This window comes from Pongo pygmaeus, chromosome 5, assembly GCF_028885625.2.
Source record: "Pongo pygmaeus isolate AG05252 chromosome 5, NHGRI_mPonPyg2-v2.0_pri, whole genome shotgun sequence".
Lineage (NCBI taxonomy): Eukaryota > Metazoa > Chordata > Mammalia > Primates > Hominidae > Pongo > Pongo pygmaeus.
In genome coordinates, this window is record NC_072378.2 from 47,682,146 (window position 1) to 47,701,959 (window position 19,814).

The following is a 19,814-nucleotide window of genomic DNA, read 5'->3' on the forward strand; positions in this document are numbered from 1 at the left end:
AAGGCAAAAGCCAGGCAGAGCGGGACCTTCCAGAATTTCTGATCATTTTATTTTGAGCATCACATTAAATGTGTAATATCAAGACACTGGCTGTTTAGAATTCTGTATATTTGAAGCGGGGGAAAAGGAATGCACAAAGAAGAAAGCTTCAAGGACAGAGCTTCCACAAATCACAGACAGAACTGTTCCCAGTTATATAAATTTGGTCAACTCTTGCATTTCCTACTATCCTCTCTGATTAAAAAAAAAAAAAAAAAGTTTTCTGTTGCTAAGGCAAAAGCAGGGACCATTTTTAAAGCTGCGAATATAGAGGATGCCAAGGCTAGAATGTGCTGACTGCAGTACTGGAAGGAGGCAAGCTCCGGGGACACTGAAAAAGGAAAAGCCATGTGAGACTTAACTCAGGTGCTGTTTTCCCTGGAACCTGCAATGCAGGAGCGTGTACACTCAGCAGCACTCAGTCCTGGGGCCACAGAACCTCATCTCCTTCCGTGTCCTTAGAAATAACTATTTCTAAGACTTCTGCATACATGAAGAAGCCAAGAGTAGGCTACCCATTTATTTAGTCACTAAGCAGTAAATGAATTGGCATTCCATGAAAGACAGGAGGAAAGATGCAGAAGGAATGTTACTCTGTGCTCACTAAGGATTTAAAGAAAAGCATGTGAACCAAGGCAAAACCAATGACTCTGGCCAGTGCAGCAACTCCAGCATAAAAGCACGCATAAACAAAACCTATTAATATTTTAGCCTATAGTGTGCCAAGCAGCCTAGATCTACCAGGTACTAACTAGGCGTGATACTGTGATATAATAAATATATATATTTGGTCTCTGTCCCTGGTTTCTGGTGCACAATTCCTAAAACCATAAAATCTCCAGCTGTAAAAGACAGCCATAATAGTGTCTTTTACATGCTAATGAGATGATTGGTGGCTGGGGGCTGCTAGGTAGCTTCTGGATAGGGGCTGGTCATAAGAAAGACCAAGGTATGATGGAAGGGTTGGGACCTTCAACCCCACTCCAACCTCAGAGAAGGGGAAAAGGGCTGAAGGTTGAGCTGATCACCAATGGCCAGTGATATAATCAATCATGTCTAAGTAATGAAGTCTCCATAAAAGCCCAAAAGGACTGGGGTTTGGAGAGCTTCTGAACAGCTGAACACCTGGAGATTCCTGGAGGATGGGGCACCCAAAGAGGGCATGGAAGCTCCATGCCCCTTCCCACACACCTTGCCCTATGCATTTCCTCCATCTGGCTGTTCATTTGTAGCCTTTATTATATCTTTTATCAAGAAACTGGAGCTGGGTGTGGTGGTACACGCCTGTAGTCCCAACTACTCATGAGGCTGAGTAAGTAAAGTGTTTCCCTGAGTCCTGTGAGCCGCTCTTGCAAATTAATCAAACCTGAGGAAGGGGTTGTGGGAACCTTGATTTACAGTCGGTCGGGCCGAAGCACAGGCAAAATAACCTGCGGCTTATGCTTGACATCAGATATTGGGGGCAGTCCCCTGGAACTGAGTCTTTAAACTGTGGGATCCGACACTACTTCCGGGTAGATAGGTCAGAACTGAATTGAACTAGAGGGCACTCAGTTGGTGTCCGCTGGAGAATTTGGTGTCAAAGGTGTTGTGTTGAGCCTTGTGTGCAAGTAGAAAAACACGTTGGGTTTTTTTTAATCCTTAATTCTGGGTGGCCTTGGCAAATGGCTCACTTCTGTGTCTCTGCTTCCTCATTAGTATAAAGGAGTTAATTAGCAATACCTACTCTTCAAAGACTGTTTTGAGAATTAATTGTTAATACAGATAAAGCAGGCAAAACGTGTCTGACACATAGTAAGCATTCCATAAATGTTACCTTAATTATCACTCCTGCCAACTTAACAATGTACTATATTTTAACAATCTTTTAGTTTTTTACTTTTAATTTTCAAATTTTCTAACGAGTGATGGAAAATCCTTTCTCTTTTTACTTTTTTTTTTTTGAGTTTTTTGAGACGGAGTCTCGCTCTGTCACCCAGCCTGGATTGCAGTGGCACGATCTGGGCTCACTGCAACTTCTCTCTCCTGGGTTCATGCAATTCGAGTGCCTCAGCCTCCCCAGCAGCTGGGATTACGTGTGCCACCATGCCCAGCTAATTTTTATATTTTTAGTAGAGACGGGACTTCACCATATTGACCAGGCTGGTCTTGAACTGCTGGCCTCAAGTGATCCGCCTGCCTCGGCCTCCCAAAATGATGGCATCACAGATGTAAGCCACCGCACCTGGCCAAGACAATCTTTTAAAACACCCCAATTAAAACGCAAGTATTCAATTCCTGAGAAGTGTATCAAAGACTTCAGATTTTTAAAAGCTATAATCCTGAAACAAACCATCCTGGACTTAGAGCAAACAACGAAACAAAAAATACAGACTGCACAGTAAAGAGTTAAAAGAGAAACATGGGCCCACTAGCATTTTCAAAACATTTAAAATAAAAACTTGGTATATAGCAAATGAGAAAACACAAGAGAGCAGAAAGGATTTACTATTAATAAGTACTTTAGATAACTGGGGCAGAATTTAAGTAAGCATTTCCCACAGTGAGTTTCCCTGATCTAGTCCCATGAGATATTAATGATTCTATGGTCTTAAAAGAGTGAACATGGGAGGGCAAGGGGAGAGGATTGCTTGAGCCCAGGAGCTTGAGACCAGTCTGGCAACATAGGCAGACCCTGTCACTACAAAAAATTAAAAAAAAAAAAAAAAAGAAAAAAACGGAATCAGGTATAGTGGTGTTCCAGCTACTCAGGAGGCTGAGTGAGGTAGGAGGATCGCTCGAGCCCAGGAGGGTGAGGCTACAGTGAGCTGTGATCACACAACTGAACTCCAGACTGGGTGACAGAGCAAGACCCTGTCCCAAATTAAAATAAATAAATAAAAATTTAAAGAGTAAGCGCCAGCACCTGCCTGTGTATTGCTCACAAGCTAAGAAGGTTTTTACATTTTAAATAGTTTTTAAAAAATCAAACAAATCATCATATTTTGTGACATATAACAATTATATGACAGTCAAATTGTAGTGTCCACAAATAAAGCTTTATTGGAACACAGCCACACCCAATCTCTTAGGTATTGCCTAGGGCTGCTCTCACCATTCAAACACAGAATTAAGTAGTTAGAGCAGAAACCACATGACCCATAAAGCTGAAAATATATACTATCTGGCCTTTCACAGACAAAGTTTACCAGCCCCCGGTCTAAAAGTTTAGAAAGTGCTCCTGATTAGAGTCTTCTCTCAGAAAGGCACAATTAATATTAACCTATTGAAGGCTCCAGCAGGCCCGGCAGGACAGCTGCCAGAAATGGTGACTTAGTTGAACCTAGCACTCCCCAAACATATTTGACCATAAAACCCTTTCCTCATGCAATGAGTATTACTATCTTGCAGAACATACTAATGTAGTTCTTACCATAAATATGACACTAAAGTCCAAAAAGTCAACAAACCCAACATTTAAAACATCACATAGAAAATTCAAAGTTATCAGAATAGTTCATTGCAAAGAGATCAATTTCTGTTAAAATAAACAGCACCAACAAAATGAAAATATTCTCAGACACAAAATATTCTCAGACACAAACAAAGAAAAAGATTTAAAAATATAAATCTCGGCTGGGTACAGTGGCTCACACCTGTAATCCCAACACTTTGAGAGGCCGAGGCAGGAGGATCACTTGAGGTCAGGAGTTCGAGACCAGCCAACATGGCCAACATGGTGAAACCCCGCCTCTACTAAAAATACAAAAATTAGCCAGGCAGGGTGGTGCACGCTGTAATCCCAGCTACTCAGGAGGCTGAGGGAGGAAAATCACTTGAACCTGGGAGGAAGAGGTTGCAGTGAGCCGAGATCACACCACCTGCACACCAGCCTGGGGGACAGAGCGAGACTCTGTCTCAAAAATAAAAACATAAATCTCAACTTTTATGTTATTAAATATAATAATATTAAAAGTAGAATGTAAAATATGGCATACACTGCTAATAAAAGCTTATAAAACTAAAAATGTATATAAAGAATTCATGCAAATGTGGCTAACATAACTCCTTCTCAATAGTTATAACAGAGGGCTACATGAGTACATAATTACAAAGGTGATCATCCTATGGATAATGTTTGATATCCCTAGGAGCTATTGAAATTCAAATTTGCACCCAAGGACCCTCACGTATCTATATTAAAGCACCATAAATAAATTAAAATCATAAACTCCAATATTGGCAGGCTTGTGGGCTAGAAAGCACATTTATAGGTGGCTGGTGGCATTCTAAATTAATTCAGTTCTTCTGGACTACAATCTGGCAAATTCAGTTCTTTTGGACTACAATCTGGCAATGTGCAGCAAAAGCCATAAAACTGTTCATTTATTTCCTTTGACCCAGCAATTCCACTTTGAGGAACACACCTTGGGGAAACAACCAAAAAGGAAAAAGAGCAATTGGTTTATACAGGGACAACTTCATTAGTGCTGCTTGCAGTGGAAGACCAAAGAGACAGCAAGCCAAGCATCCAACAACAGTAGAATGGCTCAACACAGTGCCAACTGGAGGGGATAGAGCTATTAAAAAGTGGCAGCTATAAAGGCTTGAACTGACGTGAATCACAGGCACCTCAAACTTACTCAATACGCATCCAAACTTAAGGCCTCTCAGTTTCACCCACTGCTCCCCAAGCCTTCCCTTTCAAAGTAATCAGACCACAATAGACTGCTCAATGTGGGAACCTAGGAATCAACCTTGATCACTGCTTTCAATATCACCTGCTCCTTCCTATCTCGCCATCAGCAAATCTCTCCAAAATTTCTATCTAGTAATCCCCATCTTCATTGTCACTGCTCTAGCACCATCATCTCTGCCCTGAATTACTGTAAAAGGTGCTAACTGGCCTCCAGCTTCTATGCTCCCCTTCTCTAATCCATTCTCCACAGAGCTGCCAGTGAGTTTTTATTTTTTTAATTGCATTCAAGTCATATTATTACCCTGCTTCCCACTGCACTCTGAGTGATGTCCTGATCCCTTAAAGGATCTTGTATGATATGGCCCCTGCCTGCCTTTTCAAGCTCGATCCATTGTCCCCATTCACTGAGCACCAACCACCGTACTCTTTCTATTCTCTGAAAATGTAGGCTCTTTCCTCCCTCTGGGCCATCCCACATACTGTTCCTTCCTCCTGGCATACTTTTTCTTCTATTCTCTAAAAGGCTGGTTCTTATTAAGCATCACCCCTTTTACAACGTCCAAGAAGGAAAGCCCATGAATAGCTTTTCATATCATATACCCAAAGTCTAGCAATGCCTGACATTTAATAGATGCCCCATAAATTTTATTAAATGGATAAAATATAAATATATCTCTGTAAGATAACAGAAAATAGCTGCACTAAGAAAAGCAGAACACGAGCAGGTACATACACGTTAGTTTTAACTATACATAAATACTGTAAACAAAGGGAATTGAATTGAAATGACACATAAAGAGAATTCTACACCCACTAGGTTCTTCTAGTCTGACAACTTACATAAGTTTAAATTGTTCTTTCTTAATAACTCATCTATCCTTCGTTGTTCAAAGTACTGAGATGTAACGCTAGCTCCAACTACCCTCTAACTTGTCTAGAATGAATGAACAGTTAGTTTAAATCAAGATCCTTCTGAAATTCATTAATCATTTATTGCTTAACTGCTATGTGTCAGGACTTGGAGCCAGAAACACAATGATGAAGAGCATATTGTCTTTGAGAAGCTGAAAAACAGTATTAGCCCTGAGCTTTTCAAATGAGGAAACACATACAAACCTTGTCTATTTTGTTATTTTTCCTTGACCAGGTCTGCAAGGTTTAAACCCAAGAGGAGTCATGGACTTCTACACATAAAGGAATAGCAAAGATTGAATCATGATATAGTTAGGATGTATGTCCTCTCCAAATCTCATGTTGACATGTGATCCACAATGTTGGAGGTGGAGTCTTACGGGAGGTGTTTGGGTCACGAGGTGGATCTGTCATGAATGGCTTGGCGTTGTCCCATTGGTGATAACTGAGTTCTCTGTTAATTCCTACCAGAGCTGGTTGCTCAAAGAGCCTAGTACTTCCTTCTCTCTCTCTTGCTCCCTCTCTCACCATGTGACACACCAGCCGCCCTTCCCTTCTGCCATGACTAAAAGCTTCCTGAGGCCTTACCAGAAGCCAAACAGATGCTAAATCCATGCTTCTTGTACAGCCTGCAAAACCATGAGTGAAATAAACCTCTTTTCTTTATAAATGACCCAGTCTTGGGTATTCCTTTATAGCATCGCAAAACGGATTAACAAAAATATCCAGCTAAATTATTCTGGGGACCTGTTACCATTCGCCTTGGAATCTCTTTCTTTCTTCCCAACACCCCTACCTCTCCTAATCCTGGGCAAGCTGACCTGGCCGTATATAGGATGAAATCAAACAACGGTCTTGTCCCAAAGGTTATTTGGGAGACCAGAATTCCAGCCTGTTTTCCAGGACAAATGATTAAATAATTTCCTCTCACCCTTTGCCTTTTCCTAGTTTACTCAGTCTCTACAACCTACGAAGCGATGTTTAAAAGCTTACTTAAGCGAGTGCTACCACTCAGTATGATAAACCACACACAAACACATGACCTCTGACACCCCTTAAATCACGGAGTTAAACCAGTTTCTAAGAGACCTGAAATGAAAAGTGAAAAAAGGAAATACTAATAACAGATGGTATAAGCCCGTGCACTTATCCTATACAAATAACTAGGCTGACAGCAAAGAAAACCCTAAAAGGTCCTCAAGTTCTCAGGATAAGTGAGTTGAAACTACATTGCTAAGCAGAACCCATGTCACACCGTTACTCACTAAACAAATATTTTTCAAAATGACCCAAGTAGCAGGAAAGCAAAGCATCCATTCCCTATTTATAACATTTCAATTTGCAGGAGTATCTTTCCATCTTAGCCATGGCACCCTCGCCCGTCAGAGTCACACCATAGGAAAATGCTTACCAATGACTGCACACCCTCCCCTTTCAATCCACACACAGGTTGCTCTCAGTTTATAACCAGCAGTTTTAGCTAAACTTCCAAGCACCATCGTGGAGTAGAACTGCTCATTAAATTTCTGGAAAGAGAATGTCCAACTCTTGGGTAAAGTCATTCTCTTTACAGAAAACAAAATTCTGGTAAATCAAGGTGACCTCTCTGCTACCAACAACTTGCAGAAAAAGCAGTGTGCACAAAGCCACACTGACCTAGATTTAAATCCTCTCTCCAGCAGTTGCCAACTGCATGACCATAAGATTTTTCAAACTCCATTCTCTTATCTGTAAAATGGGGCTAATGCTACTACCTCATAGACTTGTCACATGTACTGAGATCATTTGTAGAAGGTATTCAACACAATGTCAAAGATAAGTACTCAATAAATAAGAGCCAGTGATAGCAATATCAATGATTAATATTAACACCCACTTGCTTATTCCTCCCCTCTGGGCTCTCAGAGCTGAAGCCCTATTGAATCCACAGCTGCTCTCAGTTGATTCCAGGACTCATGGACTCACTCCTCTCCTCTCTCCTAAATCCATTAAGCTCATATTCCTTTTCCCAAAACAGATAGATTTGCAAGGGTGCCAAGCAACAGAGCCACACAGCAGTACTGACAGCAGACGAACAAATAGAAAAGTATATAAAGATTAGATAATGAGCCTTGCTATGACTTAGCTTACTAAGTGCCCCCCTTTACTCTTCTTGTTTTTATTTTTATGTAGCACAAAGTCTTAGGTATAATTTTTAAATATGAAGCCACAGGGCAACATCCTGATCCCCAACCACACCCTGCTCAGTCCTACACCTGCCTGAGATCTCTCTGAGCGCAACTTTCCCACCACTGCACACATCTGTCATCTCCAAAGCCAGGATACTGATAAGAAAATCTTCTGGTGGCCTTTAGCACCTCTCAAGAACAGTGAGATCGCTATTGCTCACTGATCTCACTGAGATCACTATTGCTTACGATTGCTTTGAGTCAACAGCCTAAGTATCAGTGAACCCCACCCACCTCTGTATAGCCCTCAGTCCTGCCTGTACTCACTGATATCTGCCAGGTTCCTCCCAGGTTATAACCTCTACCCAAACTCCTCTCCTCTTGGATTCAGGCTAGAAATGAAGGTGGTAAGAAAGCTAGGTGGCAGCGCGCAAGTCAATTTAGGATTCTCATTTTATTTTTTGGTATTTGACAAACACAAACACTGGGGCAAGGCCAGTATTTATTCATGATCTTGCCCCTATCCTAAATAATCAAAGCTCAGCAGCTGTTGCTGCTACAGCCACAAGGCCCAGCCTTCTGCTAATGCTAAATGAGGATTCAACTTTGGGAACCAAATTGATTCCTATTATGGCTCCCATTGTCATTCTGTCAAACAGACATATCTTTGCCTAATGGTCCACACTGAGTCAGCTCCAAGTGATCACTGGACACATGCCCAAAGCTCTGAGATAACCTGGGCTCTTCTTGTCACAGAAGAGAAGCACCTGAGTTTGCCAAGAAGTTGCTGGTGACCTGGCATCACCGGAATTTGCCAGGCCTGCTTGGGGAAAGAAAGCCAACAGAATATTAGTGCTTACTGGAAAATAAGCACAAGGAAAAGTCACTCAATTCATGCCAGCCCCTGAATAGTAATGATCTGATAATGCACCTGACCATTTTGTGTCACCAAAAAAAAACCCAAAAAAAAAAAAAAAGATGTTTATTTAAGACAGTTAGAGTTTACATGCTTTATGAAGGACCAGCTGAACACAAAATTAATTTGCAAACTGTCTATGCAGCCTCCAAAGAGGCTTCACCTCTCATCTTCGTGGATATAGTTGCCTGCAAAGTTAAAGTGTGATGTCTCCACATTCTGGTCTACAATGCAGAAAGGACAAAGACCACCTGCCAGAGCCAGCCCAGAAGCTCCCACCTATTTGTTCCGACCCAATAAGAACACACCTGGAGTAAAGGACTGTCTGCAAACTGCCCCAGAAAATACAGCATTAACTGTGCTTACCATATCCTGCGTGATAGACTTTGTCTACATTTAGCCACACTAAAACATGTCATGCAGGCATTTGGTGGATATATGCCTTTTCAAGTCTCCCTTTTTTCCCTTCCCAACTTAAGGTAGTCCTTAAATCCCATTTACAAGGAATTTTTTTTTTTATTGCTGATTTGATTTACTTGTGTAGTTTATTTACACTAGAGGTGTGTTTGCTTTGGACTAGACTTGAGGAAGATTCAAACATATGTCTTCAGAAACAGTTCAGATGACAGAGCTCAATTCCATTACACACATTTTGACTGTAATGATAACTCATGGGGTCGGTCAGGACTCATGCATTCCAGCACAGGTTCTGCGCTCCCCATTCTCTGATTAGAAGTTGCTTTCTCTACCGAGGATAATGTATGTCATTCTCAGATTTGAAAGAGTTGTGTTTTTTTTGTTTTTTGTTTTCTTATTCTCAGACTAAGAGCCAAAGTTACTTCAGGTATTTTAAAGATTTTAACATCAATCATATTTTGTGTATTAAGGTAAGTATACTACATTCATCCACTGATTCCATATGAGTGAGTAAAACCCAACCAGCACTGGTGATGGCCATGCTCATTTTATATACCATACAAATTGTACCTTCATGGCAAGATCCAAATCCCAATTCATCCCTGGGTTCCCACTGCCCAGAAGAGTGCCTCACTTAGAAAGGGTGCTCGATGCAGTTTCATTTGTAAACATGAAAAAGCAGTCACTTCCCCAGTAGAGCATTTTTTTTCTCTCAACCAAAAAATATAGGGTGTTAAATCAGTATTTTTTATGCTCCCTTCCAGCTTTCACATTCTAGGATTGTAGAGCTAAGATATATAAGAGGGAGAAAATCTTTTAGATGTAATATCAGCTCTAATTTAAAGTTCTGCTTGAATTTGCCACCAAGTCTTGACATGATTCAGAACTTCAGCCCCCACCAGACCACTCCACACCTGCCCAAGCAGCCAAAGTGAATTGCCAATGTACCAGGTAATGTACTTTGATAAATGATGGTCAGGAGGTAGCACTAAGCTACACATGGAGTTTCAGTAACAGAGAAAAACACTATTACTTGGCACTTTCTAGGCAAACGCACAGCTGGACAGGCTATAACAGCAAATAGCCCTCTATGTGGAATTCATAATGCTTGCAACAGAGTGTTTTCTAAAACTTCAGAACTCATATCCTTACCAATTATGGCTCCCTTCTCTTCTGACGGCCTCACTGCCAAAATCCTATCTATGCAGTTAAAGCGAGCTCCCCGAGGGCAAGGGGCATCTCTGACTAAGTAGTGTCACGCTGGGCAAGCCATTCTAGAGCATTCCTTATCACTGGCACAAACCTAAAGCTCTCATTGATCTTGTCTCTGCCTTCCAGAGATATGATATAGCAAAGGTGAGTGTCTCAGGCAGAATAGTACAATTGGTAAAGTCAAGATGGTGGAAGGTAAGCTTAGATTATGAAGACAAAGCACAACCATGCACACCAGACTTACTGGGTGTCGAGCAACAAGAATGTTTTGTCCACCTGAGTCCCAGACTTTTGAACCCAGCTCTTGTCTTTCAGTGTATGTTTTACTTTCTATTAACATGCAGACACTCATCAGAAATAGAAGTGCAAGCAGCAAGAATACTTCCTTCCAAAGGCATTCCTGTAATTCTTATTCACGTTCTGTAACAAACCAAACCACCTCCTTAACTTTTCCCCAGTGAGCCTTCTCTGTTGTTACATTTTATTATCAAGCAATTTGGACTTGTGAAACACGCAGTGTGGCACAGCGCTAAGGGAAGACATGAGCTGAAGAGCCAGGCAGTCCTGGGTTCTGGCCCCAGCAATATCACGTGCAAGCTGTGTGGCCTGGGACAAACCAATGAAGTTCTGGGAGCTTCCATTTTCTCAACTATAAAAAGGAGATAATATCATCTGCTTCACAAAGATGCTATGAATAAATGAGATACTGTATACAAAGCACCTGGCATGTAGCAATTGCTGTCTCTATACATATACAATGGCTATATACGTGTGTATATATTATATCATATTGTGTACCTATATATTTGTATTTTTATAAGCTTATAGTAAGCTATTTTTCATGCAGTTAGCTGGTCATGACAAACAAAAAGTCACAACACAAAAATGATGACAATAAATATTATCACACAAAAAGGGAGATATTTGAAAGAAGAGCATTAAAAGACATAATACATAGAACACTTTACTGGGATTATTACTTTTTAATCTAACTGTAATACGTAGGCAGGCCACTAACTTGCCCACCTCCCCCAGTAGTGTTCTGAGTACCCTGCCACGTGCACCCAGGCTCCAGTACCTGGTGTCCGTCATGTTCACATGGCCAAGGATCCCAATGGGATAAATACTTCTTGGAACAGTATCATGAGATCATCATTTTACACATTAACAAAGCCTGTCCTGTGGACTTGGGCATGCAGTATAAGAATGTGAAAGACAAAAGGCATTTCCTCCCCACCCTGGATGGGGATTATAGCATAGTCTCTACTGATTCATGGCACACCCTCCAGTCACCCGTCAGGATGAAGGGCTCAACCTCATGCTATTCCATGAATTTACCTGAAGTCTTTTTAGCATAGCTAGCAGAAGAATAAGGAATCCTGTACTGGTTATCAGCTTGAGACTGCTCCTAAGCCCCATTATAAATTTTATTTTTTTCAAAGTAGCCAAACTTAAATTGTCAGGTCTTTAGTTGCAAATCCAGTGCACAATTTTTAAGGTAGGTTGAGTGTGATAACTTATTGTTTATTTTGGTTTTGGAGACAGGGTCTCATTCTGTCACTCAAGCTGGAGTGCCGTGGCATGGTCACAGCTCACTGCAGCCTCAACATCCTGGGCTCAAGCCATCCTCCCACCTCAGCCTCCTGAGTAGCTTGGCATACAGGCGCACACCACCACCACATCCACCTAATTTCTTGTAGAGATGGGGTCTCACTATGTTGCCCAGGCAAATCTCGAACTCCTGGACTCAAGCAATCCTCCCACCTTGGCCTCCCAAAACGCTGGGATTACAGGCATAAGACAGGCTGCCTAGCCTGATGATTCAAGAAAAGGAGCTGGGCCCTTTCTCGGTTAAAGCAACCTACCCTTTGATTACATCAAGACCTTTGTTTAATTACCTACCTCATGCTGAAAGGTAAAATAAATGGAGTATTGCACAATGACTTAAGATTTAATCTGGGAATGGACTCTATGAGGCATATAATAATCAGATGTGTTGGAAGCACCCGAAACATAGTAGTGGATAGTAGTGGATCTAAGGCCGTGAAAACGGAAATGATGATAGTTCTCACTCCACTGAACTAGGATCAGTGTTCCCATGGACCCTATATGTGTTTCTCTCCACACCAAGACTGTCAATCCAGGTTCATTGTCCCAAGAGACTCCCCGACTACTGCTTACCATCCACCATACTTGTTTCAAAGATATAAACCTTGGCCATGCCATTAATAAGTGGGCAGAAAAGAGTTTCTGAAGGGAGACTGGGACTTGCCTCATTATAAATGCTAACAGTAACAAACTTTTCTTTAGTCTCTCTCTTCCTCTTAAAACACACACACAAGGAACCAGAGTGTCTGTAGGATGAATTCCCAGGCCATAGCAACTGCAATGTCCTGAGATCTAAGCAGTTCTTGGCTGGCCAGGCGTTAAGCCCTTTTGGGGAAGGAGACAGCAAGCCTGCTTTTCCCTTACACAGCCCTGCCGTGAAAACAAGCTCTTGTTTTTTGGGGTTTTTTTTTTTTATTCGGTTTTTAGCTAAGAATTTCCATCCCTCCTGCAGGGATAAAAGATAGGCAAGGGAAGCTCAAGGGTTTGATCTCAAATTTTCTTCCACCTAACTTGCCCCTTCACCCCCATATTTGGAAATAAAGGGAGGGAATTTGGGGGAAGTTGAGGGTAAGTTTTTGGTCAAGATGATTGACCCGAGATGTGGATGCAGCTTAGGTGATGAGGGAGACTGCACCACCCTGCAGGGTCACCTGCCTAGCCACAGGTAAACGAGGGATCGGAAAGACTGTAGAAAATTCATGTTCCTTTACACACATCTCCTTCCCCCTCCCCCCATTCCAGTGCCAGCGCGCTGGCTGGCTGGAAGCCGGCGCTTTGGAGGCGCCGGAGAGTGGGTCTAAGGGTGATATTTCGGCATGCAGAACCTGAGACCCCACCCGAGCCAAGAGGGAAGAGAGAGGGTAAAGGGATTGAGGAGGGGGCGGCTTGCGCCCTGCTCGGGAATGCACCGCGCGACAGCACCCGGAGGTCTCCGGTGTCCGGCGCGCACCGGTACCACTCTCTTCCACTGCGGTACCATCCCGACATGACATTGCAGCTGCAACAAAGCGCCGGCCTCGGCCGGCCCTCGGAGCCCCACACCGCGGCGAGGCCCCACACCACGCAGAGGGGCAGTGGCCGATGGGTGGGGGGCTGTGGCTGCGGGCGTGGGGAGCGCGAGGTAGGCCGAGTAGGGGGAAAAGCCCTCAAATGCGCAGAAGCCGGGCGGCTACCTCTAGCGTCTCCTCCAGCAAAGCCAGACTGCAAGGAAAACAATTCGTCTTCATTCCCGAGCCCCGGCTGAGCCCTCAGATTCCCCCAAATAACCTAGTCGAGGCCCTCTGGTGTGTTGCCTTGCCTTGCAAACCCCTCAGTGCCCGTAACCCAGTCGGCCGGGCCCCGCGCCTCCCTAAGCCCCGGCCCAGAGACCCGCCCGGCTCCCGGAGAGCGGTTCCTTCTGCTCCGGCGCCGCCGCCACCCCCGGTCCACGCAAGCGCTCACCAGGAGAAGGGAGCCCGCGATCATCGTGGCTCTGGCTCGGCGGGCGATGCGGCTGCAGGAGGCGAGGGCGGTGCTGCTGCTCGCAGAGGTCCCCATGGCTGAACCGGGGACTGGCAGGGGCGCCCGGGGCGCGCGGGGCAGCTGGAATCGGCGGCTGCTTCTGCCCAGCGCCGCATCCACCGCCGCCTCCCGGGCCGGGAGCCCATCTACCTCCAACACCCCATGTGCACTGCTGCAGCCGGGCAGAGGAGGGAGGCGGCAAGGGAGGCTCTAGGGGCGCTCAGCACCTGCCCAGCGGCGCAGCCGCCCAGGCGGGGAGAAGCCGCCGCGACTGCAGCCCGCGTCTCCGGGTGCTCTCCTCCAACAGCGGCTGAGGAGAACCAGGGAGGAGGACTGTGCGCGAGAGAGCAAAGGAACAACTTCCCATAGCGAAGCTTCCAGCCACTGCCAACCACCCTCCTCCGCTGCCCAGACTGGCTGGCGAGAGACTGAGTCGGTAGCCACCGGGCGCAGAGACACACGTGGTGGCGCCGAAGGGGCGGGGGACCGGCCCTTTGTGATGTCACCCGGGAAGAGGCCGGGCTCTTTGTGCGGTTGGAAAGGGGAAGGCGTTCCAGGTAGAGCGGGGAGGGAGAGGGTGCCCCTTGGCGTTCGCTGAGGAAATTGCACGCGCCTGTTGACCCAGGGAAAGCTCTGAGAAAGCATCTCACCCCTGATCTAACTTTACTTATTTTTTCCAAGATAATTCCAAGTAAATTATTTCAGCTGCAGACGCCTTTCCATTGTTTCGGACACGATGATTAAATCAGAGAGCGATAGTGAATAGACCACAGAGCACATAGATCAACTGCGTGACAAAAAAGGAGACCTGTGTGTTGCTTCTCAAACTTTGCTGCCCTGTGGAATCACCTGGAGAGTTCAAAACATATATATTGATTCTTGGGCCCCACCTCTAGAGACTCTGATTTAATTGGAACAGGACATGATCTGGCCTGGGCATTGAGGTTTGTTGTTGCTGTTGTTTGTTTGTTTTTTAAGTTTTCAAGGCGATTTTAATATGGGGCAAAGTTTGAGAACCTCTGGGCTTATAATGCAATTAAGGAAATCCAAACTAAAAGGATTTAAAACCCAGAGTCATTGGTGTTGGGTCCATGGATGGTCTTGGAGGGACTTTTGAACTCCTTGAAATGTATCAAAAGATGCATTTTCCTAATTTAAAAATCAAGAGTTTTGAATCGGATTATCCCTGAGATTTTTTTTTAATCACCCTCCCCCCAAAAAATAATGCTAAAAATTTTTTAGTTGATTTCCAAAGGCCTTGTCAGGATGTGGGTGGTGGAATAGGTAGCATTCTGCTTCAGAAGGAGAAGTGGAATATTCTCGTGGATGTTGGTATCTCACACACTTCTGAATGTAAGAGAGCACCTGTTATCCTTTTCTTTGTTTCACCTGGGGGAAGGCTGAGTCTCCTGACTGTGGCCACCATTTCTGGTGTCGTGTTATCCATCATCTAGGTACTGACAGCACATGACACACTGTATTGATATTACCTCTTCAGCCATCCAGTCCACACCCCTCAATTGGGAGCCCTATGATGCTGGGCTTATCCTAGCCTTCTTTGGTCCCATTTCAAAAGAATCACACTTTTTAAACTATCAGCTTCAAGATCCAACACCCAGTGCTAATGAAGGTAACTTGCTAAGTCATAGGTACCAACTATTTGCTTTATTAGTTAACATGTTGTCCTTTGATTCTTTGTTCTATGCACACTTTGGTAGAAGCTAAAATTAATATGAGGGTTAATTCCAATCTATTATTTCAAACATTTGTCAGTATTGTCTATAAATGTTAGAGTGGGAAAAAAGCTACAATATATAACCTCTAGTGAAATTCAAAGAAGTTCTAGAAAATATTACCACTAATTATGGAGTTTTGGGGAGAGGATGATGGTTGGACTTGCCACTCTCTAGATATTTTCAGAAGTTGAAAGAGTGAGGGATAGTTGCTGTGTTTTCATGCATAACAGTATCAATTTTTTCTTCAAAAATTCAAATGACTGGCCAATACTATTATAAGGTTGGGTTTTTTTTTTTTTTAAGAAGTTACATAACTATTAAAGAGGAGGAATTGTTTCAAATACGTTTTTATTTAGTCCATTTTACTCGTTGCATCCAAACTCACATTTTTCGTGGTAATATCTGATTGATTTGCTCTAAAGAGTTGGGCAACTTTAGAGTTTAGTGTCTGGGTTACTATGCAGGTATAAGAAGTTCTCTCAACTATTTGTCTTCCTAAAACTAAAAAAAAAATTGTTTATTTGTGCTTGGACCACTTTGAAACTTCATGAATTCCTGGTGTTCCATTGATCACATCAAGTTGAAATTTAATATACATTTTGAGAGATGAAAAAATTTACTCAATTCTGTTTACTACTAACATTTAAATACATGTCCCTCTATAAAGTGATAGATTATAGATAATTTGAATCTAGATGCAGTGTGAAATTTTATTACTTTGAATTGAAATGTATACATGCCTTCCATTTTGAAGTAACAATGCTACAACCATTAAATAATTCATTGCCACATTTTCAATATGGTAACTTAGACATGTCTGTTTTCTGGGAAAGGATAAAATTCAATGATACATAAGGAAGTTTCTTCCAAAGTTCCAAGGAAAGAGGAGATATGTGTTGATAAATCATAATTATAGCTAAATTTTAAAGTAAGGCCTAAATGAGTTAATCCAATGTCATCTTTGCCATAAAAATTACTCTATCTCCACCCTCCATCCTAACTTTGGACTTTCTCTCTTTCTGCCAATGTTGTACAATTTTCCTAGTTTTCCAACTTCGAAAATCATTGCTAATTCTTTCCTCTTCCTTAGTACATTCCAATTAATGCTTTTCTAACCTTTCATTTTTTTCTATTTTATCTGTCTTTCTTGTTAAAAACCTGATATATACATCTGGATACTGATGAAATCACCAGATTTACCATCTTGCCTTCTTATTTTTTTAACTTATCCTGCACACTTTCAGAAGGTCTAGTAAAATTTCATGTTTTAAAAATCTAAGTACTCATTCTTTATAGTGAAAATAACAATTGTCCACATTTTGAGAAGTGACTGCTGCATGACAAACATCCTGAGCCGATCTACGAAGGAATGACAGAAAGTTGACAGAAAAATGCCAGCTCAGTCGGGGAGACCCTAACCCAGTGACGCTAGAGGAATTAAAGACACACACAGAAATATAGAGGTGTGAAGTGGGAAATCAGGAGTCTCACAGCCTTCAGAGCTGAAAGCCCCAAACAGAGATTTACCCACGTATTTATTAACAGCAAGCCAGTCATTAGCATTGTTTCTATAGATATTCGATTAACTAAAAGCATCCCTTATGGGAAACGAAGGGTGGGCCGAATTAAAGGAATAGGTTGGGCTAGTTAACTGCAGCAGGAGTATGTCCTTAAGGCAGAGACCGCTCAAGCTATTGTTTGTGGCTTAAGAATGCCTTTAAGTGGTTTTCCGCCCTGGGTGGGCCAGGTGTTCCTTGTCCTTATTCCTGTAAACCCACAACCTTCCAGCTTGGGCGTTAGGGTCATTATGAACATGTTACAGTGCTGCAGAGATTTTGTTTGTGGCCAGTTTTGGGGCCAGTTTATGGCCAGATTTTGGGGGGCCTGCTCCCAACATGTCCCCCTTCTCTGATTTGCAAATCGATAAAAGCAAAGGCAGCTTTGTCACGGGGAGCTACTTCTCGCAGGAGTCAGGATCCACATCTGCAGACTATACAAAGACAAACAACACAGATTAAAAGCACAATCGTCATTGAAATCACAGAGCTTCCAAGTGTTTTTATCCATTTTAATGGGTTGCTAGCTGCTAATTTGTCTGTAACTCCTTCAAGCACTCCAGTTCCTGGCATTAAAGTCAGGTGTGCCTGGGATGCTGTAAACATTTGTTCTTTTAATTTTAAATGCTTATGTTAAGCTCCTAGAGCAGGCCATATCATTTGAGGTTGAGGTGCTGCTATACCGCCATGGTTCCAGATAATAGGAACTTTTGCTGTACTTCTTATCATTTCTACCATCTGACCATTTTGTTCAGATCATCTGAACATAGTGTGGCCATGGCACACAGACTGAGAGGTGCAATTCAAGCTAAATATCCCCTTAGGGGACCAATTAATAATGATTCCATAGGAATCGTTGTGCAGCACCTCTGGCTGTTCTGCAATGCAATCTTCCTAAACAAGTAGGTTCATTTTTTCTAACTGGGTCCAATCCTGTTTACAAATAGGTTTTTGAGGGCAGTATGCCCCAATTATAGGAGCAGAATCAGAAATCACATTAATAGGCATATCAAAAGCAGTCAATACCTCAATTACAGCTACAAGCTCCACTTTTTGAACTGAAGTATAGGGAGTCTGAAAACTTTACCTTTTGATCCAGAATAAGAAGCTTTACCATTACTAGACCCATCTGTAAAACAATGAAAACTCTTAGCAGGCTGCATTTGTTTACTGCAGAAATTGTAAATGCAAACCGTTCACAGTCTTGCTCAGCTAAAGGGATAGTAAAGAAACAATCTTTTAAATCTATGACTATTAAAGGCCAATTTTTTGGAATTATAGCAGGAGAAGGCAATCCTGGCTGTAATGCTCCCATAGGTTGTATAACTGAATTGATAGCTCTTAAGTCAGTTAACATTCTCCATTTACCTGATTTTTTCTTAATTACGAAAACTGGAGAATTCCAAGGAGAAAATGCTGGAGGTATGTGCCCATATTCTAATCGTTCAGTGACTAATTTCTCTAAAGCCTCCAGTTTCTCTTTACTTAGTGGCCATCGTTCTATCCAAATTGGCTTATCTGTTAACCATTCTAAAGGTATAGGTTCTGGAGGCTTAATAATGGCCACCATCAAAAATGATATCCTAATCTTTGGCGGGAACTTTTTAAACTTGCAAATTTTTTTTCTAGTCCTGTGCCAGGTACATACCCCCATTTCATGCATCATATGTTGACTTTGAGGGCTATATAATTGTTCTGGAATTAGAATTTGTGCTCCCCATTGTTGTAATAAATCTCTTCCCCATAAATTTATAGGTACAGAAAGTTATAATTGGTTGAATAGTCCCAGGTTGTCCATCAGGCCCTTCACAATGCAAAATATAACTACTTTGATATACTTCAGGGGCTTTACCAACTCCAACCATGTTAAATTGAGTGGGTTGAATTGGCCACATGGATGGCCAGTGCTATAGAGAAATCATTGAAATGTCCGCTCCTGTATCTACCAAGCCTTTAAATTTCTTTCCCTGAATAGTTATTTCACAGGTAGGCCGTCTATCAGTAATTTGATTTACCCAATAAGCTGCTTTGCCTTGTTTATTTGTGCTTCCAAATCCTCCTGTTCATTTAATTTCACTTTTTCCCATTCCCACATTCGGCACAATCAGAAGCTGCACTATACACTCTCCTGGCTCTGCTTTCCAGGGAACAGAAGTAGATATAACAATTTGAATTTCCCCATTGTAATCTGAATCAATGACTCCTGTATGTATTTGTACCCCTTTTAAACCTACACTAGACCTTCCTAAAAGTAATCCTATCGTCCCTGCTGGCAAGGGTCCACAGCTTCCTGTTGGAACCTTTTGCGGGGGTTCCCCAGGCAGAAGGCTCACAGCTTTTGTGCAGCATAAATCTACCATGGCACTACCGGCTATGGCAGGCGACAGACATTGTACGGGGGTGAGGGAATGGCCTGAGCTGGAAATGCCCCGGTTTAGAACTGGGCCCGGGATGGGCCCCCATGTTGTTTCCCGAAATCGCATTACCATCTTTATCAAACTTAGAGTGACAATGATTAGCCCAATGTTTTCCTTTTTTACAATTTGGACATATTTCAGGATCAGCAGTTTT

The 19,814-nt window shown here is 42.7% G+C and overlaps 1 protein-coding gene across 2 annotated transcripts in view; it reads right to left on the minus strand.

The window, feature by feature from the left end:
- TNFRSF21 (TNF receptor superfamily member 21) overlaps positions 1-14,455 on the minus strand; it is a 77,493-nt gene extending 63,038 nt beyond the window's left edge. Inside the window, exon 1 of one of the 2 annotated variants that reach the window (XM_054491952.2) lies at positions 13,892-14,455. In XM_054491952.2, coding sequence (XP_054347927.2) covers positions 13,892-13,987 — 96 coding nt within the window. In that variant the 5' untranslated portion in view covers positions 13,988-14,455. The remainder of the gene's footprint in view (positions 1-13,891) is intronic. The other variant, XM_054491953.2, reaches the window with a different exon arrangement.
- Positions 14,456-19,814: the final 5,359 nt, after the last annotated feature.